Source organism: Elephas maximus, chromosome 11 (assembly GCF_024166365.1).
Source record: "Elephas maximus indicus isolate mEleMax1 chromosome 11, mEleMax1 primary haplotype, whole genome shotgun sequence".
Classification (NCBI taxonomy): Eukaryota; Metazoa; Chordata; class Mammalia; order Proboscidea; family Elephantidae; genus Elephas; species Elephas maximus.
In genome coordinates, this window is record NC_064829.1 from 77,630,009 (window position 1) to 77,653,972 (window position 23,964).

Sequence of the window (23,964 nt, forward strand, 5' to 3'; positions counted from 1 at the left end):
CCTGCATTAGACAGATGACACAACCTTGCTAGGTGAAAGTGAAAAGGTTTTGAAGCATTTACTCATGATGATCAAAGGCCACAGCCTGCAGTATGGATTACACCTCAACATAAAACAAAAATCCTTACAACTGGACCAATAAGCAACATTTTGATAAATGGAGAAAAGACTGAAGTTGTCAAGGATTTCATTTTACTTGGATCCGCAATCAACACACATGGAAGCAGCAGTCAAGAAATCAAAAGACACATTGCATCAGGCATATCAGCTGCAAAAGACCTCTTTCAGGTGTTGAAAAGCAAAGATGTCACCTTGAAGACTAAGGTGTGCCTGATGCAAAAAAAGACCCAAGCCATGGTGTTTTCAGTCACCTCATATGCATGCAAAAGCTGGACAACGAATAAGAAAGACCAAAGAGGAACTGATGCCTTTGAATTGTAGTGTTGGCAAAGAATACTGAATATACCATGGACTGACAAAAGGGACAAATCTGTCTTGGGAGACATTCAACCAGAATGCTCCTTAGAAGTGAGGATGGCAAGACTTCATCTCACATACTTCAGACATGTTATCAGGAGGGATCAGCCCATGGGGAAGGACATTTTGCTTGGTAAAGTAGAGGGTCAGCAAAAGAGAGGAAGACCTTCAGTGAGATGAATTCATACAATGGCTGCAACAGTGGGCTCAAGCATGGAAACAATTTTGAGGATGGCATAGAATCAGGCAGTGTTTTGTTCTGTCGTGCATAGGGTCGCTATGAGTCAAAATGACTCAACAGAACGTAACAACAACCACCCATTCACTTGGGTGGAAGTTACAAGACCATGATGAGAAAGGCCACACAAAAGCAGTCTATCACACTGTAATTTTATTTTAGATAAGAAGAAACACTAATTTTGTGCAAGTACAGTGAAACCTATGAGAGCTGAAACTTGATGGGACTGCCTTGTTTTTCCAGGTCTGGCAAATTTTCTGACTTTGACAGGGTGCAGTCTTCACTTTCCTAATACTCTCTATTAGTAGAAAATATTTGAATCTTCCTCCTCTGACAGATTTCTGCCTTACACAGGTTCCAGCTTTCCCAGGTGTTACTATACTTTGTTAAGTATAAACAGAGAGAATATTTCTACTTTTCTATTAATATCAATAGAATCCTTGTTTGGGGCCAGGACAAACATACATTGTCCATATTTTTACTTTTCTCACAAATTGAATGCAGTTGAAGAATATATATGTTGCAGGCAAAGCGGTTAGGAAATTCAAATATAACTAGCACCTCTGTTTTAGTTTTTCTCAAGTTAATTCTTTTGGGTTGTTTGCCCTTTTACCGTGTTTCTTCCTTTCTGGTCTTCAGTTTCGTACATCACAATATGAAATAAGCTGCACAAATATGGATTCTAATTTGGCTTCATTTGGGCCACAGTGTCATCTCCCGTTCCCCTTCAATGCAATGGTGACAGGTGTGCTTTTGGGAAGAGTTGCATAGACCTGTCCTCAAATGATAATATGCATGCGAATCACCTGGCAATATTGCTAAAATGCTGGTTCTGATTCTGTGGTCTGGGTGGGACTTGAGTATCTGCCTTGCTAACAAACTCCCAGAGATGCCAGTACTGCTGGTCTGGGAACCACACATTAAATAGCAAGGCTATAGCTATCTAGTCATTTCATCTTTCTCTTTATCATCTTCTTTAGTACTGACTTACTATCTAAAACTGTTTAGGCACATAAGAAAAAGTCTCCACATCTGTGCCCTGTTGTTGATGGTGGTGGTGTTAATTGCCATTGAGTCTGCTCCCATTCACGGTGACCTTATGTATAAAAACCCATTGCTGTTGAGTCCATAGGGTTTCCTAGGCTGTAATCTTTATGGATGCAGACTGCAGCGTCTTTCTCCCATGGAGCCGCTGGTGGCTAAAACCACCAACCTTTCAATTAGCAGCTGAGCGCTTAACCACTGTGTCACAAGGGCTCCTTGACCTTGCATGTAACATAAATAAATGTTGCTGGTCCTGTACCATCCTTATGATTTTTGGTATATTTCCATATCCATGCCCAAGTCCCAAAGGAACATGGTTTAAACAATATCCAGGGAAACCTAGAGCTGTTTATTCCAACCCTGCTGAGGAAAGTCATAAATGGGGGCCAGTATTACCAGAGATTTTGACTTTCAGCTTGGCTGTAGTGCACAGGTACATAACTGAAGAAAGAGTATTTTCCACCTCAAATTTCTTTTCCTTTTATGCTAATATTTTAAACCCTTTCTTTCTTGATCAGAGGATGAGAGGATGAAGCTTACAATAGTTTTTATTTCAAAGGATGAAAAAATCCTTCTGTGAGCTTTCAAACGCCCCACTGGACCGAGTCAAGTGCCAGGAGGCGGCAAGCATCAGCCGTTTGTATCTCAAGGGCTGAGTGTGGAGTAGCAATTCCCACATCCATTATCTCATTTCCAAAGGCTAATAAGCAGTGTTTTCCAGGTGACAATGAACAAAACACAAACAAAATGTACTCACTGCTTGTCTGTGGTTTTGCCGCCACTGCTGCAGTTGGATTTCTTTATTCCTTTGAATCAACAAAGAGAACTCATTTGTTTCACTTTGTGAAAACTCTTCATTTTTCCCCTGGACTTTCCATTTCATGCTGTGTGAATTTTATTAAGATCTCTTTCACAGAAGCTAAGTGCTGGGTCTATGGGGCCCTAAGGGATCTCAGTTGCAGCCTCTGTAATGTCTGAAGCCTCTTGAGATGTTTCTTTTCTACTGAAAACTCCTTGGAGAATCATAGAGAAGAATCCAAAACCTTTTTGGTGCTTGGAGAAATAGTTTGGCCTCCTGAGCACTGTGTGTACATCATTTGATGTTATAATGTGAAAACAACACAGCAATCAAGTTAATATCCAATTCCTGAGTATTAGCATCATGTTGATACTGGGTGGGTCTTTCTGAAGGTGACTTAAAATACTAATTAGGAATATTTTTCACTTTAGAATTAGTCTGCGTTAATAAAATTTACCTATAGTGGCTTTTTTCCAATAAAAATTATGTTTTCAAAAGTAATTATGATATAATTGAAAAGGATTTTGAATTCTGATTTTTCCTCTTGATATTACATAAGAATTTTCAATGTTATGACAGTTCTCATAAGTAACATAAATAATAGCCCCATAATAGGCCATCAGATGAAAATACTATTATTAATCCAACCATTTCTCTGTGGTGGATGTTTAGATTAGTTCCAAATTTGATCTGTGATGACAATAGTAATAGCTAATGTTTTTTGAGTAATTATATGCTAAGATTAAAGACCACAACCATCAGTATGGATTAGACTTTAACATTAAGAAAACAAAAATCCTCACAACCGGACAAACAAGCAACACCAGTCATAAATGGAGGAAAGATTGACGTTGTCAAGGATTTCATTTTACTTGGATCTCCAATCAACGCCCATGGAAGCAGCAGTCAAGAAATCAAATGACATATCGCAATGGGCAAATCTGCTGCAAAAGACCTCTTTAAAGTGTTAAAAAGCAAAGATGTCACTAAGGTGCCACCTGAACCAAGCCATAGTATTTTCAGTTGCCTCATATGCATGCTAAAGCTGGACAATGAATAAGGAGGACTGAAGAAGAATTGATGCCTTTGGATTATGGTGTTGGCTAAGAATATTGACTATAACATTGACTGCCAAAAGAACAAACAAACCCGTCTTGGAAGAAGTAGAGACAGGATGCTCCTTAGAAGCGAGGATGGTAAGACTTCATCCCACAAACTTTGGACATGTTTTCAGGAGGGACTACTCCCTGGAGAAGGACGTCATGCTTGGTAAAGTAGAGCTCCAGGGAAAACAGAAAACCCTCAACGAGATGGATTGGCACATTGGTGCGACAGTAGGCTCAAGCATAGGAACAATTGTGAGAATGGTGCAGGACCGGGCAATATTTCGTTTTGTTGTACATAGGGTTGCTATGAATCAGAGCTGACTCAACAGCACCTAACAACAATAACAACAAAATACCACTGTAAATATTTTGTGTATCAACTCATTTAACTTTCTAAAGATGTGATGGAATGGGTACCATTTTTATTCCTATTCTGGAGATTTGGAATGGAAGTGTTGACAGGTGGAGCAGCGTGCCCAAGGTGACACTGCTAGTAAATGACAGGGCCAAAATTCAAAGCATTCTCATATCCAAATACAGTCTCTTTTATGACACATTGTTCTCTGGGATATGCAACACTTTACTTAAGGATTACTCAGTTTAATTAGAATCTTCAGCCTGTGTATGAAAATGTATCAATTAAAAAATGTATGTTCTTCTCCTTGGTTCCTATTGCAATGCGTATAAAATTGCAGATATCTCTTAAGTTCTTTAAATTTCAAGAGCCATCAAGTCATAGGTGATAATGGCATTATCACAAATGTGAAAATCTTTAAAGAAATTTTTTTCTGCTTTTATTTATTTACTTGTTGCTTTTATTAAATATTGGTAAGAGATGCATTCATAACTTCAATCACTTTTACCTTTTCCTTTACACTGTTGAGAACACTTCATCTCAAAAAATCAAAATATGCATGGGTTTTTTTCACCCTTAGTTTTGTTCTCATGTACCACTGAAAGACGTGTTTGTTTGTTTGTTTGCTCCAAGATGAATCTGCTTTTCTGACTCCCACAAAGGTCCGGGAGGTGGGTGACACAGGGCAAGGACATCTTTTACCTAGAGTTTACACAGTTAAACACATGAAGACCCATCTCTCTCCTTATCTCTGTTCCCACAGAATGTGTGACACGGGAGAAGGACTGTTCACCTTTCAAACAAGGGAAGGGGAGATGATCTACCAGAAGGTCCATTCTGCAACACTGGCCATAGCTGAGCAACATGAAAGGTTGATGCTAGAAATGGAACAGAAGGCCCGGGTGAGTTCCTTCCTCAGTAATGATTCATGCTGTGTGTGTTTGGGTCATTCATGTTAGCACCGTGTCCACTCCTACCTCAACCCAAGGGCACACCTTGGTCACTGACCCTGAGAGGCCCATCATCTCTCCTCTCTTAATACCTACTCAAAAACCAAGCTAAACCCGTTGATGTCAAATAGATTTCAACTCATAGAGACCCGGGAGGACAGAGTAGAACCACCCCCATAGGGTTTCCAAGGCTGTAATCTTTACAGACGCAGACTGCCAACATCTTTCTCCAGTGAAGTGGCTGGTTGGCTCAAACCGCCAACCTTTTGGTTAGCAGCTGAGTTCTTAACCACTGTGCCACCAGGATTCCTTAATACCTACTCAGTATATCACAGAAGTAGTTATTTGCAGCGACTATACATGTATCTGTATAACTACCTGTGATCTGTTGCCACAGTTACCCAAAACCAAGCCAAACCAAATTCACTGCCATGGAGTCGATCCTGACTCACAGGACCCTGTAGAACAGAGTAGAACTGCCCCACAGGGTTTCCAAGGCTGTAAAATCTTCATGGAAGCAAACTGTCACATCTTTCTCTTGTGGAGCAGCTTGTGCGTTTAAACTGATGACCTTTTGGTTAGCAACTGAGTGCTTAGGAGCAGAATTCATAGAGATTGAAATAGGAAACAGTGCTGTCTATGTACCTCCACGTATAGGTGGATGATCAGAGATTCTAATGTGGGCTCAAAATAACTAGGAAAATCATGTCAATCCCCAAAAGGATTCTATTATGTGTGTGTTTACCTTTATCCTAGGTTCTCTGAAACGTCCAGCTTTTTCTGTCTAAATTTCACAGCCAGTAATAAAATGTTTGTAGAAGAAGCTCATACTGTTTACCATCAGAATAATTTGTCTTTTATCCTGCCCTGGAAGTACCCCACATATTCAGGGCCAAGCTGAGAAGTAATTTAGTCAAAAACCTGAAATAGCAAATTTTATAACTGGCTGGGAAAAAAAAAAGTTGTAAGCTTTACTACTAACTCGCTTGGAGAGCAATCAATGGAATAACTATTGGCTATAATCTTAAAAAAAAATATTCTCTTTTTTCAGGATTGACAGAGATACCTTAGATTTAGTCTTCAAGAGGATACGTGATGTTTTGGGAAATAGGTGTGGGTCATTACCAGTAAAACGTTCATGATTCTAGTCCAGTTTAAGGTGACAGTTTTATATCTGGTAGTATATTAGTTTTGATTTAAATAATTCTTAATTACATAGTATTTTGAAATATAAAAGATAATTCTCTTCAAAATACAAGAAAGCAAAGATGTTTAACAAATGAGCTTATGTTAGGTCACTATGAGTCAGAATCGACTCAACGGCACTGGGTTTGGTTTGTTTTTTGACAAAAACGTTTTTACATGTCTGAGATAGGGTTAAATACTGAGAGTGCAGAACAGTCTTATAGTGGATGTTTGGCCCTCCACGGGATGAATGAAGCTTCAGCATGAGTGGGATTATAAATGTATGAATACAGCATTGACTAAAGCACAGTAATAACTCACTCTTTTTAATGAACAATTTACTGAGTTATTTGCTGAATAAGGTATTAGTAAGACTTGATCTTCTCCAAAGATTTGGTTTAAATTTAAACCATTGTAACAATTACCTAGTTGATCTGATATTTTTCCAGTGGTTAAAATCAGGTGAAAAAAAGTCACTTCTAAATCTCAAATTACCTCAGATTCTTGAGCATTCGTTATCACCCTATTTTGTAATCAGCTGATGTTTATTTTCAACCAGAATGAACAAATGTGGCTAGAACTTGCCATTAGTCAACAGTTGTAGCTCATCCTTTCTCTAGTTCTCCTACACAAGCAAAAATGCTCATAAAGAAACCAGTTGCCATCGAGTCGATTTCAGTTTCTAGTGACCCTATAGAATAGAGTGGAACTGCCCCATGGGGTTTCCAAGGAGCAGCTAGTAGATTCAAACTGCTGACCTTTTGGTTAGCAGCCGAGCTGTTAACCACTACACCACCAAGGCTCCAAAATTCTCAGAAGTAGAGTCATTTAAATTATATTTTCACAAAGGAAATTAAAGGAGCTATCTAAATAAATGTAATATGGTTGTGCACCATAAAGGAGAATACCCTGTGTGTATGTCCTGGGTTTGAATTCCAACTCCACCACTCACTGGTTGGGTACAGCAAGGTGTAAAAAAAAAAAAAAAAAAAAAAGGCATAACGTGCTTCCAAACATACCTCGATACCTCGAGGAGTGGGGAGGGCACAGTTGGCAAACAAATGTAGAACGTGCATGCTGTTTGTGTAAAAATACAGTAATCTTGGAAGGTAATTTAACTTCTAGGTGCCTTATTTTTCTGTACCTGTAAAATGGGGATATCTGTTCTACTTATTTGGTTGTTCGAGGATTTTGTGTGTTAATACATCTAAAGTGCTGAGAACATGACCTGGTACATAGACAGTACCGTGAAAGTTTTTGCTGTGATGACGGTGATCTATCTGTAGGAGTAATTTTGAATTATTATAAGACTTGCAATGATTGTGAAGACACTAAGTTGTTATTTCCAATGCTGGCTAAAAAACATCTTTCAAATCCTTTGAAGAATTTCTAACAACTTTCTGCCAACAAAATTCGCAGAATTTAATTCACATTTGCTGTTGATGTTATGTGTTTATTGTACCCTGTGAAACTGACAGGCAAGTTAGGGGAGTGGAGCCAAGCCCTCAAAGTGTTGGCAAAGGTCTGTCCACTTAGTACAGCCTCAGGCACTCTAAAGCTGGAGGCATATGTCACATGGTGTTGACACAAGTCAGAATCGTCTCCACAGCTGCGGCTTATGCCATAGACCTGTGTGCTGAAGCTGGCAGGTAGAGGGACAGTATACCAGATATTGTAATGGATTGAATTGTGCCCCCCAAAAATATCTGCCAACTTGGCTAGGTCATGATTCCCTTACATGATTGTATGATTGTCTACCATTGTATCTTCTGATGTGATTTCCCTGTGTGTTGTAAATCCTATCACTATGATATAATAAGATGGGTTAGTGGCAGTTATACTGATGAGGTTTATAAGATTAGATAGTGTCTTTAGCCAATCTGTTTTGAGATATAAAAAAAAGGAAGTAAGCAGAGAGTTGGGGACCTCATACTGCCAAGAAAGCAGTGCCGGGAGCAGAGCGCATCCTTTGGACCTGAGGTTCATGTGCTGAGATGCTCCCAGACCAAGGGAAGACTGATGCATCACAAGGACCTTCCTCCAGAGCTGAGAGAGAGAAAAGCCTTCTCCTGGAGCTGATGCCCTGAATTTGGACTCGCAGCCTACTTGTCTGTGAGAGGATAAACTTCTCTTTGTTAAAGCCACCCACTTCTGGTATTTCTGTTGTAGCAGCACTAGATGACTAAGACAGATGTCAAAGAACAGGCTCAGTAAGGCAGCAAAGAAACCAAATGCTTCTTAAAATCAGAAAAGTCTAGAGGCTGTCACTTGGTGCACCCATGTAAATAGAGCATTCGATTTAATTTCCAAAACTATTTGATAGCTGTGCTTTTCTCTGAAGTTTAATGCTAGTAGAAATTATTCTGTATCTAGTCCAGTCTTCAGAGTAAGCTGAACCGATGATGCATTATCAAGCTACCTAAACTTGATAAACTGCCCTAATTCCCAAAATTCTAGGCCCCCTAAACAAAGCCTTCCAGGTCTGCAGATACAACTTTTGCTAAATGCACAAAACTGTTTAAAAAGTTCCAAATACGAAATAAGTTTTTAAAAATTCTAACTGTTCATTCACTTAGTTAAATAAAGTGAAGTCCTGTGCCATAAACTATGCAAATATATAACTTGGGAGTTGGAAAGTTACCAAAAAAACTATTTAAAATGTAAAAATATTACATTCCATTTATTGTGTATATATTACAAAATAAGATGCCATTGCTAACTGGCTTTCCAGGGTTAAACTGGGCCATGTAAGATTAATACCAACTAGAGAGAAAATGTTTTTGTTTTAAAACATGATTTTAAACATTTTACATGATTAAATTATAAGCGAGCTATGTAAGCAGTGCATGTCTAAAACATAATTGTTCCAACAACTGAAGCATTCACTCTCATCCTTTAAAGGAGAGATTACTGAGGAGTATTACTGGCTCTATAGATAAATGAACTTGAATAACAAATAACAACTGAACAACAATTTTTTACAGGAAGCGGAAGTTCTCAATATAATCTTTTGACGTATGTTTTTTCCTTGTTTATTACTTCCCTTCTTGGAGTACACATGAATAAACATATTTTCACATATCTCTATAATCTAAATTAAGCAGTATTTCTACCCTTGCTTGAAGAATCTGATATTTAGAAAAATTTCCCAGCATTGTGAATAACACAGTACACCTGCCACAATACAAAATACTTTGTAAAAAGACTTCCTAAATTGGTAAGGTAACTAAATGTGTGAATTTTGATTTCTTTCACTGAGAAGCATAATGAAAGAAATTAGTTCATATTAACTGATCCTTTTAAGAAGAGTTGACTATTAACTATTCACAAGTTTTAAAAATGCTTACTTTGTGCTCAATACAGCAGTAAGGGAAATATAAGACAGAAGCAACAAACAGTTCTTCTCTCAAGTGGGATCAGATAGTTTATACTGCCCAGAGCAAGATTATCTCATGTCCTTTTCCTCCTTAAAACACCAAAAGTTTCCCATAACTTAATACAATTAATTTAATCAGATGGGTATGATATCAACATTACAAAATTTGGATAAACAATTATAAACATACCACATGGGCTTGTTCATATTGCCCAGAGAGTAGAGTCAGATTAATTTTCATAGTCATTGGAGGAGCCCTGGTGGCACAGTGGTTAAGCACTCAGCTGCTAACCCAAGGATCAGTGGTTCAAACCCACCAGCAACTCCATGGGGAAAAAGATGGGAAGTCTGCTCCTGTGAAGACTATAGCCTTGGAAACCCTATGGGGCAGTACTACTCTCTCCTATATGGCCACTATGAGTCAGATTCGACTGGATGGCAGTTGGTTTGGTTTGTTGGTTTGTTTTTTGTTTTGTGGGGGTTCAGTTCATGGGAAACGTCTCAGTTAAACCTCCATAGAGAAAAAGTTGTGCAGCATAAGAAGATGCCCTTCCCCATTTTCATCCAGATGTAAAACTACTGCTTTGCACTCCTCTATCCAAGTGAGAATATCAGAAAGTAGTCATGGTAAGAAGAAAGAATTGCAATCTTAAGTAGTCTATTATTTTTTATTTATTAACCCTGTACTAGTCTTCTTTTTTGGAGCCCTGGTGGCATAGTGGTTAAGAGTTCAGCTGCTGACCTAAAGGTTGGCAGTTCAAATCCACCTGCCACTCCTTGGAATCTGTATGGGGCAGATCTGTTCTGTCCTGTAGGGTTGCTGTGAATAGGAACCGACTAGATGGCACCTAGCAATAACAGCAACAGTCTTATTTTACAAGAGAGTTCTGTGTTTTGGGTTCAGGGAAGAATTAAAACATCCTAATAAATTTTACACTGGAACATAATACATTATTAAGAATGCAGAAGAAAAACTAGATAACTGGGAGTTCCTAAAAATCAAGCATCTATGCTCATCCAAAGACTTCACCAAAAGAGTAAAAAGACTACCTACAGACTGGGAAAAAGTTTTTAGCTATGACATTTCAGATCAGAGTCTGATATCTAAAATCTACATGATACTGTAAAAACTCAACTACAAAAAGAGAAATAACCCTATTAAAAAATGGGCAAAAGATATGAATAGATACTTCACTAAGGAAGACATTCAGGTAGCTAGCAGGTACATGAGGAAATGTTCATGATCATTAGCCATTAGAGAAATGCAGATCAAAACTACAATGAGATTTCATCTTACTCCAACAAGGTTGGCATTAATCCAGAAAACACAAAATGTTGGAAGGGCTGTGGAGAGACCGGAACACTCATACACTGCTGGTGGGAATGTAAAATGATACAGCCACTTTGGAAATCTATTTGGCGCTTCCTTAAAAGGCTAGAAATAGAACTACCATACGATCCAGTAATCCCACTCCTCGGAATATATCCTAGAGAAATAAGAGCCTTTACACGAACAGATATATGCATACCCATGTTTATTGCAGCACTTTTTACAATAGCAAAAAGATGGAAGTAACCAAGGTGCCCATCAACGGATGAATGGATAAATAAATTATGGTGTATTCATACAATGAAAGAACAGTAAGGAATCTGTGAAACATTTCATAACATGGAGGAAACTGGAAGGCATTATGCTGAGTGAAATTAGTTGCAAAAGGACAAATGTTGCATAAGACCACTATTATGAGAACTTGAGAAATAGTTTACACTGAGAAGAAAACTTTCTTTTGTGGTTACGGGGTGGGGGGGAGAGGAGCATTCACTAGATAGTAGATAAGAACTACTTTAGGTTAAGGGAAAGACAGCACACAATACAGGGGAGGTCAGCACAACTGGACTAAACCAACAGCAAAGAAGTTTCCTGAATAAACTCAAAGCTTTGAAGGCCAGTGTAGCAGGGGCAGGGGTCTGGAGACCATGGTTTCAGGGGACATCTAAGTCAATTGGCATAATAAAATCTATTAAGAAAACATTCTGCATCCCACTTTGAAGACTGGCATCTGGGGTCTTAAATGCTAGCAAGCAGCCATCTAAGATGCATCAATTGATCTCAACCCACCTGGATCAAAGGAGAATGAAGAACACCAAGGACACAAGGTAATTACAAGCCCAAGAGACAGAAAGGGCCAGATTAACCAGAGACTACATCATCCTGAGACCAGAAGAACTAGATGGTGCCTAGCTACAACAGATGACTGCCCTGACAGGAACTACCACAGAGAACCCCTGAGGGAGCAGGAGAGCAGTGGGATGCAGACTCCAAATTCTCATAAGACCAGACTTAATGGTCTGACTGAGACTGGAAGGACCCCGGGGGTCATGGCCCCCAGACCTTCTGTTGGCCCAGGACAGGAACCATTCCCAAAGCCAACTGTTTAGACATGGATTGGACTGGACAATGGGTTGGAGAGGGATGCTGGTGAGGAGTGGGCTTCTTGGATCAGGTAGACACTTGAGACTATGTTGGTATCTCCTGCCTGGAGGGGAAATGAGAGGGGGTTAGAAGCTGGCGAAATGGACAGGAAAAGAGAGAGTGGAGGGAGAGAGTGGGCTGTCTCATTAGGGGGAGAGTAATTGGGAGTATGTAGCAAGGTGTGTATAGGTTTTTTATGTGAGAGACTGACTTGATTTGTAAACTGTCACTTAAAGCACAATAAAAATTATTAAAAAATATTTACACTGGAATTATCTCTGAGAGTTCACTAGTATTCAGATATTTGAGGAAGTTATTAAAGCTAAATACTGAAACAAAAATGGCACTGTAGAATTTTTTTTTCCCTTTCACATTGATCACGATTGTCCTTAGAACCAACACTTCTTCAAATTGTGTTGCCAAAGGACTGTACAGATGCTCTCTTGCACGTGTGCAACATTATCATGGGGAGTTATGACTTTCTCTGTGATAGAAGCCATTCATCAGAAACCATGTCACAAACGGCCAGTGTGATTTCATCTCAATATGATTTAGCCTATTGTGGTTGAGTAGTTCCCAGAATCATCGTGGAAGAAAAGACCTCAAATGGCCTGAAATAATTTAGCTTTAGATTTTCATGGATCTCTTGAACACACATGCACAACATACATACACAATGTAAAAGAAGCTTTCTTTTTAAATTGACTTTTATGTTGTTAATCTTAATGGATGTTATAAAATGTCCACAGGTAGTGAGCACTGAAGCTGACATGAATGAAAGTAAAAAAAAAACTCTCTGATAACTTCCAGAAGTAAATAAAATGAAAGGAAGCTGTCAGTAGTAATTTCTAATCTTCTAACAATGTGGATCATTTTAAAACATACCTGTAGATAAACAGTGTCATATAATGAGAATTACAGTGTATTCTTTTAACACACAGCATTTGGAACACTCCAATAGTCTGGTAATTCTGGTAATTCCTTCCTTGTAGTCACCAGAAAATCTGTGTGCCCAATTTAGGGACAAGTATCATCATTGTTATTGAAATGCCAGCAAGATGCCTAAAACACACCCCCAGCAGGACTTGTTGAATGTGCTGCTGTCAGAGCTGCCAATTCAGTAATTTTCCTAAGCTCCATTGGCCACAGTGAAAACACATCTTAGAAGTCTTGCATTTTAACACTTCTTTTCTTGAAAACAAGTAGTGTCTTCTTTCTCCATCATTTGCTATTTTACATGTTGTTTTTACTAGAAATATAAGAAATAAAGTCAAATCCACACATTTAACAAATGTAAAGGTAACTAATAATTACTAAAAATAAATTATCTTATTTCTTTTTATAATGTAAGATTAGAAGAAGTGTATGATGAAGCAACAGTATTTTTTAAATGAAAAGAAGTTCAAATGGATTCAGCATACAAACGTATAACATACACACATACAACCCAATGAATCAGACTCTCTTCTCTTTGAGACAGTGCTGTATAATGGAAACAAAAACGTAAGCCAGTCATGAGCAAACTAAAATTTAAGAAGTTGCTGTAAGAATTGTATGGAGAATGAATTCTGCAAGGTGGCAAGGTATAAAGTCAGCGCACGAAAATCATTCATGCTCTATATGTCAACGAGAAAGCAGAAAAGAAAGTTAAGGAAACATTATCATTTACAACAGCATCTAAAAGAATAAAATACTTAGGAATAAATTTAACCAGGAAGACAAAAGACTTGTATGTAGACAACTATAAAACATTACTAAAATAAAGAAGACTGAAACAAATGGACATTCCATGTTCATGAATTGGAAGGCTTAATATAGTTAACCTGTCAATAATACCCAAAGCAATCTATAAATTCAATGCAACCCTCTCAAAATTTCAGCATCCTTCTTTCCAGAAATGGAAAAGCCAATCCTCGAATTTATATGGAAGGACAAGGGATACCAAGTAGCTAAAGAAATGTTGAAGCAGGAGGATTCACACTTTCTGATTTCAAAAGATAGTGTAAAGCCACAGTATTTAAAACAGCCTGATATTGGTATAGTAATAGACATACAGGGTTTTTAATAGACATATAGACCAAAGGAGAGAATTCAGAGTCCAGAAGTAAATCCATACATCTATAGTCAACTGGAAACCCTAATAGCATAGCGGTTAAGAGCTACATCTTCTAACCAAAAGGTCGGCAGTTTGACTCCACCAGGAAGCTCTTTGTGAACAGATTTTCAACAAAGGTTCTAATTCCATTCGATGGGGGAAGGAAGAGTCTCTCCCATAAATGATGTTGGGTAAATTATATTTCTACACACAGAAAAATGGAACAGAATCCATACCTCACACCATACACAAAAACCAATTCAAAATGGGTCAGACTTAAATGTGAAAACTAAAACCATAAAATTCTTAGAAGAAAATAATAAGAGCATGGCTGCGGGGCCTAGATTTAACAATGGATTATCAAACATTACAACAAAAGCACAAGCAGCAAATAGATAAATGGGACTTCATAAAAATTAAATATTTTTGTTCATCAAAGGGTTTTATCAACAAAGTAAAAAATAATTCACAGATTGAGAGAATTTCTTGGGAATCATGTATCTGATAAGGGTCTAACCACCTACTATCCAAAAATGGGCAAAGGACTTTTGTGTGTGTGTGTGCGCGTGTGCGCTTTAGGTGAAAGTTTACGGTTCAAGATGGTTTCTTATACAAAACTTTATACACATATTGTTATATCACCCTAGATGCTATCCCTATAATGTGACAACGCACTCCCCCTTTCCACCCCAGATTTCCTGTGTCATTTCAGCCTGTTCCTATCCCTTTCTGCTTTCTCATCTGGCCTCTAAACAGGAGCTGCCCATTTAGTCTCCTATATTTACTTGAACTAAGAAGCACACTCTTCATGAGTATTATCTTACGTTTTATAGTCCAGTCTAATCTTTGTCTGAAGAGTTGGCTTCGGGAATGGTTTTAGCTCTGGTTTGACAGAGTCCAGGGGCCGTGTCTTCTGGGGTTCCTCTAGTCTCAGTCACACCATTAAGTCTGGTCTTTTTATGAGAATTTGAATTCTGCACTCCACTTTTCTCCTGTTCCTTCAGGGACTCTCTGTTGTGTTCCCTGTCAGGGTGGTCATTGGTGGTAGCCAAACACCATCTAGTTCTTCTGGTTTCGAGCTGATGGAGTCTCTGGCTTATGTGGCCCTTTTTGTCTCTTGGGGTAATGTTTTCCTTGTGTCTTTGGTGTTCTTCATTTTCCTTTGCTCCAGGTGAGTTGGAACCAATTGATGCATCTTAGATGACCGCTCCCTAGCTTTTAAGAACCCAGATGGCACTCACCAAAGTAGGACGCAGAACATTTTCTTAATAAACTTTGTTATGCCAGTTGACCTATGTGTTCCCCAAAACCATGGCCCCTAGACTCCCACCCCTGCTACTCTGTCCCTCAGAGTGTTTGGTTGTATTCAGGAAACTTCTTAGCTTTTAGTTCAGTTGAGTTGTGCTGACTTCCCCTGTATTATATGTTGTCCTTGCCTTCACCTAAAATAATTCTTGTCTACTATCTAGGTAGTGGATTCCCTTGTCTGTCCCTCCCCACCCTCGTAACCATCAAACAAGGATTTCTTCTGTGTTTAAAACTTTTCTAGAGTTCTTATAATAGTGGTCTCATACAATATTTGTCCTTTTGCTACTGACTAATTTCACTCAGGTATTGATAGGTATGAGTTCACTGCTGTGATGTACTTTTGTGTGTGTATGTTCTTGGCAATTTATTTGTTCCACTTAATTTTGTATTCTGACTCATTTTTCTTTATGTATTTTCAACTTTTTCATTGTTGATTCTGTATTTGCTGAGTCTTTGTTTTTCTTATTTTTTATTTTGATATGTAGGGATCATTGGTTTCCTTTGTGGTTACTTTAGTATTTATCTCTATTTTTCTAAGTATAAACCAGTCTTTTATTTCTTTATTTCACCTTCACCTCCTCTCCATGTGAAAGATCTGTGACCACATTTAGTGCCTCTTTTTTTAGTGTTGTCTTCTTTTTCATATTGATGACTCTGTTTCCCTATTTTCAGTGTTTTAGCTTTGATTTATTTTTTGTGACGTCACTATCTGGATTGATATCTGATTGTTCTGTCCTGTGTTCTAGTCTTGGGTTATTTTCCGATGTTACTGATTTTCTAACTGGAGGACTCCCTTTAGTATTTCTTGTATTTTTCGTTTGGTATTTACAAATTCCCTAAACTTCTGTTTATCTGGAAATGCCCTAATTTTACCATGGTGTTAGAGAGACAGTTTTGCAGGATATATAATTCTTGGTTGGCAATTTTTTTCCTTCAAGGCTTTATATATGTCATCTCATTGCTTTCTTGCCTGCATGGTTTCTGCTGAGTAGTCAGAACTTAGTCTTACCTACTCTCCTTTGTAGGTGACTTTTTGTTTATCTCTAGCCAGTCTTAAAATTCCCTCTTTATCTTTGGTTTTGGCAAGTTTGATTATGTCTTGGTGACTTTCTTTTGAGGTCTGCCCTGTGCAGGATTCAGTGAGCTTCTTGAATAGGTAACTTCTCATCTTTCACAGTATCAGGGAAGTTTTCTGCCAACAAATTTTCAGCAATTCTCTCTGTAATTTCTGTTATGCCCCGTTCTGGTACTGCAATCACTCGGGTTGTCTTGATAGAGTCCCTCATAATTCTTAGTTTTTTTTTTCATTTTTTAAAATTCTTTTATTGATTTTTCCTCAAATAAGTTGGTACAAGTACTTTATCTTCAATCTAATTCTGACTTCCATTGCCTTGATTCTGCTCCTATGACTTTCTATTGAGTTGTTTAATTCTGAAAATTTATTGTTAATCTTTTTGATTTCTGTTTGCTGTCTCTCTATGGATTCTTGCAGCATGTTATATTTGTCATTATGCTCTTGTATAACCTTCTTAAGTTCCTCTGTTGCTTTGTCTGTGTGTTTCTTGGCTTGGTCTGCATTTTGCCTGATCTCCTTCCTGATCTCTTGAAGACCTCTGTATATTAACCTTTTGAACTCTACCTCTGGTAATTCCAAGAAATTTTCTTCCCCCAGGAGGTTTCTTGGTTCTTTGTTTTGGTCACTTGCTGGAGCCACCGTGGTCTGCCTCTTTATGTGATTTAATATTGACTGTTCTCTCCGAGCCATCAGTTAGTTATTGTATTTATTTATTTAATGTTTGCTTATAGCACAGAGGTCTAGTGAAAAGCTCTAACAGGGCCTTCATGTGACCTTGTGCAAGCCACTTACCTTCTGTGTCCTCAGTTTTCTCTTCTTAAAGGAGGCAATAATAATATCTACTTTATAGGGTTAGAATACCATCTGGCCTTTAAGAAAGGCTCAGTAACAGTTCAGCTTTGTATTTGTCATTGTTAGGTGCTGTCTAGTCAGTTTCAACTCACAGCAACCCTAGGTCCAACTGAACGAAATGCTGCCTGGTCCTACACCATCCTCATAATCATTGCTGTGTTTGAGCCCACTGTTGCAGCCATTGTGCCAGTCCGTCCCAATGAGGATCTCCCTCTTTTTCACTAATGCTCTCCTATACCAAGCATGATGCCCTTCTCCAGGGACTGCTCCCTCCTGATAACATGTCCAAAGTACGTAAGACAAAGTCTCACCGTCCTCGCTTCTAAGGAGCACTCTGACTATACTCCTCCCAAGAAAGATCCATTCATTCTTCTGGAGTCCATGGTGTATTCAATATTCCTCACCAATACCATAATTCAAAGGCGTCAGTTCTCTTCAGTCTTCCTTATTCATTGTCCAGCTTTCACATGCATATGAGGTGACCAAAAACACCATGACTTGGGTCAGGTGCACCTTAGTCCTCAAAGTGACATCTTTGCTTTATATTTAAATGGGTAAAATTGTTTTAACCACCACTAAATGTTCATCTTGGTTTTCATTTTGTGCAGACACAGGAAATTATATAAATTTTCCTACAGCCTCTAGGTATCTATATATTTCAAAACTGAAAGAAAGCAAAACTTTTATTTATAACACCTATGGATTTAATGTTTTAATATGTATTCATCATGTTCCTTTAATTCAAAGAGTAGCTCTGTAAGTGCATATACTTACATAGTATGTCTATATTTAAAAGCCATACTGATTACAGATGAGAACGGTGCTCAACGTATTTCTGTAGATGCTTATAATACTTTCTGATATTACTCTGAAATCCAGTTTGTTCATACTATCTGAAAGTATTCTGGTCAATACGTGGCTTAAGATATATAATAATAACCATTTTGTTTCAAGTTTCATGAAAATAATATTCTACAAAGTCCAATTGAAATGACATCTAGCAACTTCCATTAAATAACTCTGTAAACCACATTTGTTTATCTGGTACAAACTCAGCAAGGTGTCTCTGAACGCCTTTCCATTTATCTTGGATAAAATGAAAAATTAAGTGTGAGGTGTCCCCTACTGAATTAAGTCAAGTCTGTGAGAAACCAATTGCCCATAAACGCTCAGACTTCAGAGACTTTCACAGAGCTGCACAGTGCCAAGCTTGACTGGCTTGAGGTCTCTAGTGTTTGTGTTCCCATTCAGCTCTCAAGTTTCATGAGCTCTTTTTTAAGAATAAAACAAAATGCCTTCAACTAGGAGGGCACTTATATTCAGCATATTTTTACAACCGACATGAATTTCACATTACCATGTTTCCCAGCCACTTGTACTTTCCTGCTTATGTGTTTCTATTTACAATATCTTTCACTAGAGAGGTCCCCCTTGACTCAGTAATGCCAGGGAACATGGATGTACAGAGCTGGGACTATCCTTTCCCAGTTATCATTGTACACAAATAAAAACTCTGCTACAAAAATTTCTCACCTGTCTCCCATCTGCCTCCCACCTTTTCCCACCTGCCCATAGTCATATTCCTTGGGGTTTGTACTTCTGTCTAGTTCTTAAGCTTAGATCTAAATATGTGCCCTTGCTTTCACTGTCCTTTCTTGGATAGCCCATGGACAAATTTCCATGCCTCAACTGCAAATACACATACAGCTCTGGTCTGTATCATCTCTCCCATGCAGAAGTAGCAATAATAATAAAGCCATCTTTATGGAGCACTTCATGTGTGACAAACACTGTGCTTTTCACTCTAAAAGCATCATCCTATATAATATTCATATTAACACTTAAGATTGTTGTTGTTTTACCTGCCATTGAGTCTGCCCTGGACTCATGGTGACTCCATGCATGATGGAACGGGCATAATACACTGCCCAGGTGTAGATTGGACTGTTGCAATCTATACGGTTTGTACTGGCTAATTTTCAGAAGTAGGTCGCCAGGCCTTTCTTCCTAGTCTGTCTTAGTCTGGAAGTTCTGTGGAAACCTGTTCAGCATCATAGCAATACATAAGCCTCCACTGATAGAATGACGGTGGTTGCATTGCACATGGGGTGCACTGGCTGGGAATCGAACCCAAGCCTCCCTCATGGAATTGGAGAAGTCTACCATCAAACTGCCACTGCACCATACACTTAAGACAGGTTACATTAACTCCAATTTAGAGCAGAGAAAAAACTGAATAATTATTTTTAAAAAATGTTGAAGGACTTTGCCGAGGTCAAATCAAATGACTTCCCCATAGAGTGATATTTGATGTCCTGTCTGCTGGTAGCCAAGCCCATGTGCTTAACAACCAGGTGATTTCTGCCCTGCATATCATGGTGTTCCACTTGGAAAAGAGGAAAGAGGCACCCACATTCCTGGCCTGCTCCAGTGGAATTTATCCAACTGGTGGAATTCTCATCTGCTCCCTGAAGAAAAGGGATACAATAATTATTTTATAGTGAGTTGTGGTAAAGAGGAAGAACCTCAGGAGCTCTGAGGTCCCAGAGACATCACTCACCGGCTGTGTCACCAGGAGCAAATTGTATTACCTCTGCACCTCGCTTTTCCTGTCTGCAAAATTCTGATGGCATATTTGCTGTCAATTTATATGAATATTAAATGGGATAACATATGAACCTAGTTTGCACATTGCCAGGCACATAGGGAATGACTCAGAAATGCTGATTCATAAATGCTAAATTGTATAGATTTGTCTTTTACAGGCTAATAGAATTTTAAAATTTCTAGGCAATCACTAGGGAGATAGAGAGTAAAAGGAAAATTACCTTATTTTTACATAGATGAATTTTATATAGGGGAATACAAATTGGCATTAATGTTCATCACCAACCAAAAACCAAACCTGTTGCCACGGATTATAACTCATAGTGACCCTATAGGACAGGGTTTCCAAGAAGCAGCTGGTGAATTCGAACTGCCCGTCTTTTGTTTAGCAGCCAAATGTTTAACCACTTTGCCACCAGGGACCCGATGTTTATCACAGGCGAGGCAAAGTCTCAAAAGAGATGAGAATTGCTAGATTCTCTTAAGAAAGATTCAAACCTTGAATTATATAATTTTTTTTTTTTTTTTTTTTTATATCCGTGTAGTTAGCTTGGGCTTCCTCGTACTATGGCCGCCTCAGAACAGTGAGACTTACATGACAACTCAGAACAACAAGATGAAGGAAGAAGAAAGTAAAGGTCATAATGTCATATCTACAGTACTTTATTCATCAAGGCAATCATCAGCAAGGCCAGATGTGATATAGATGTTCTACTATAATATAAAAAGTAATATGTTATATACTACTACTTATGATGCAAGTTCATTTGAAAGACAACATATGGAATCTTTTGGTTAAAAAAAAAAAAAAACAGAAGTACAGAGCAGAATCATGATTGTCAATGCATCCACCAGTTATATGGCCTTAGGAAAGCCCATTAATATCTCAAAGCCTCAGCTTCCTCTCATTTTAAAAGGGATACTTCATCCCTTTCCTATCTTTCAGGAATTTTATGAATATTTAACTAAATTATATAAATTATTTCTGGGTCAGATGCCAGGAATGATGACAAAGGGAATTTTAAAAAATTTAATATTTGACATAGGCTGAAAGTAAGGGAAAGGTATTATCTATATTTGGAAGACTTGACAGCACAAACGACATACATTGAAAATGCCCAGGAATTCCAACCAGGCCAAATGCAGATTTAAAAAAAAAAAAAAGATGGCATTAATGGGTGATGAACAGCACTACTTCTTGATGAAGAAATTCAGACATGCTGGAAAAAATAAAGGAGATTTGTAACCCTTTTATGTAGAAGAGTTGGGGCTGAAATTGAATCTTGGAACAGTTGTGGAAAAGTTTTATAAATCAAGTTAACAATATAGCTAAAGAATAGAAAATATTACATAACCGTGAAACAGTCAGGAAGCTTTGTGTGTCAAATAAAAGTCCATTTTCATGTATAAAAAGTACTTGTAAATACAAGAGGAAATGGGCAGATATGGCTATTTAAGTTACTTGAAATCAAAGCTTTCCTTCATATCTTGATAAGTGGATTAGAAATTAAAGAGAGAAGAAACGCAGAGTGAGTAGTATCTGTGTACATATATAAATATACATTGAGAGAAAGAACATCCATCTGTGCATCTTTTAATGCACCCATGAAACATACACAGAAATTGGCCTATAAAATAAACTTCAGAATATGGAAACTACTCAGGCTACGTTCTGTAACTATAATGCATTATTACAGAAAATAAAATATGCACGAAAAGTAGTATCTCAAAAAAATCAGCAATTTTTTTTTGTATAAAAGAAGACATACTACTACTATCATAGAATACCACTACAATTAGAATTTTAGGATAAAATGATTTTTATTCCACTTATCAGACCATTGGGAGGTGCAGAAAGTGGTGATTGCAAGCAAACGCTTTCATCAAATCAATAATTTAAAAAGCAAAATTCTTCTTAAATTCTTGAAAATTCAATGTCTCTTTTTTAAAATATATATATATATATATATATATATATATATATATAAATGCCCAATAAGTATAGGGCAATGGATGACTCTTTGGTAAATAGTCATAATCCTGCTTGCACATACACAAAATAAATTCCCTAGATGTAATACTGACTTAAATTTTTTTTTTTTTTTAAGTTTCTCAAAGTTCTCTAGAGTTGGGATTTGTTGGTTTTAGCCTTTGCTATGAGCCTAAATCAACTCAAGGGCACCTAACAAGAAGAAGCATCAAGAGAGCAGAAACAACTGAAAAGTCTTTCAGTGTGAATATATTGAATGTGTTTGTGGCATGATGAGATAGCCCTTTGTATTAGTCATGATCCACTTAGGTAAACAATTTACCTAAGGTACTTCAATTGAGGGAATTTAATAAGGGAATTTCCTTTCAAGGCAGGAAGACCAGGGGCAACTCAGAGATTAGCAAAAGCAGGAAAGATGCTACAATCCATCCCTCTCTTGCCTGCCACAGTCTCGTGGATGCTAGCAGAAGACACAACACTCCTGGGCCAGAGACAAAGGACTTTATTACTTACTGCATAGCAGGCATCATGAAGTCCATGTTCCCATCAGTAGGGGTAATACAGAGCAGCCCAGGTGGATACTGCACATCCAGTAGATTATTATCACAGCTCAGGAACCCAGATTTAGGGAATTCCCAATTTTATAAAGTGGCTATTGACAAACCTGCCCCAGCTTTGCCCTGAAAGAAGACATTATCTTTCTTGACCTGGTCAGTAAACAAATCTGATGGACCCTGCATCATATGATGGCTTACACAATGCCTGGCACAGAATGTGTCCTTAATATTTGATACATAGTTGTGAATGATGAATAATGAATGGCTTCCCTAAAGTCTAGGAGAACGCCTAAACATCTGAAATGTAGTGGACAAAGATTTGTATCTTTCACAAAGACCTGAAATGATTCTTATCCATAGAAATGCAAATATAGTTGCCTGGTGGCGTACAATTGATTATTACCTTGTATATTGATCAGCATACCCCTTGGAATCAAGTGTAACATCTTGCTCGTCCCCCAATTAACTAGTGACTTGAACTGTGTTCATTTCATATTGTTGTGAGTCATAGTTCTACTTCTTTAAAAAAAATTAACCATAAATAAGGAATCATTCAGGTATCTCTAATAGATTCTATCATGTCACCCACGCTTAATCTTCAATATTTGAAAGGGAAATTTTCAGTTTAATATTTTTCATAAAGCCTAAGGTAATTTTTCTTTTCCTTTTAGCTTCAGACAAGCTTGACTGAACCCATGACGTTATCCAAATCCATCTCTCTTCCTCGAAGTGCATACTGGCATCACATCACACGCCAGAACAGCGTCGGAGAAATCTACAGTTTGCAAGGCAAGTGACTTTAAAATAATTGGGCAACACCTCCATTAGCTTCCTTCCTGTTGACCAGGAGTCCTGCGAATTGCTTTCCATTTGCATTGCTTATTTTCCCTCCATTTTCATTTATCAGCTGTCACAGGCCACAGTGGGAGCCCCAAGGTTTACAGTGGCATCTTTAAAGCCATCGTTTCATAGGCTAATGTTAAAAAAATTATTTCAAAAACCATTATGTGGGCCGAGGACTCAATTTGCCTCAGGAACTTGAGTAAAACACTATAAAAAGCACATTATCAGAAGCTAAAAGTAGCTCAGTCAGGGTCTGTTTCATACTGTGTTTTACAAAGGATTTCTTTCTTAGCATCTTTTTTCCATAAAGGGTTTGAGTATCAGTTCAGGAAGGAGCCCTAGTGGTACAGTGGTTAAGCACTCGACTGCTAACAGAAAGGTTGGTGGTTTGAACCCACCAGCTGCTCTGTGGGAGAAAGATGTGGCAGTCAGCTTCTGTAAAACCATCATCTAGTGGATTGACTCATAGCGACTCCATAAAAAAAAAAAAAGATTCTTTATAGGACAGGGAAAAACCGTCCCATAAAGTCTGCAAGGCTGTAATCTTAATGGTAGCAGACTGCCACTTCTGTCTCCCACGAAACAGCTGGTGGGTTTGAATCGCCAACCTTTCAGCAGCCTAATGCTTAACCAC

At 38.1% G+C, this 23,964-nt stretch overlaps 1 protein-coding gene across 1 annotated transcript in view; it reads left to right on the forward strand.

Moving 5' to 3' along the window:
- DOK6 (docking protein 6) overlaps positions 1–23,964 on the forward strand; it is a 436,821-nt gene that overhangs the window by 341,376 nt on the left and 71,481 nt on the right. The window contains exons 6-7 of the mRNA XM_049902004.1: positions 4,783–4,921; positions 23,159–23,276. Coding sequence (XP_049757961.1) covers positions 4,783–4,921; positions 23,159–23,276 — 257 coding nt within the window. The remainder of the gene's footprint in view (positions 1–4,782; positions 4,922–23,158; positions 23,277–23,964) is intronic.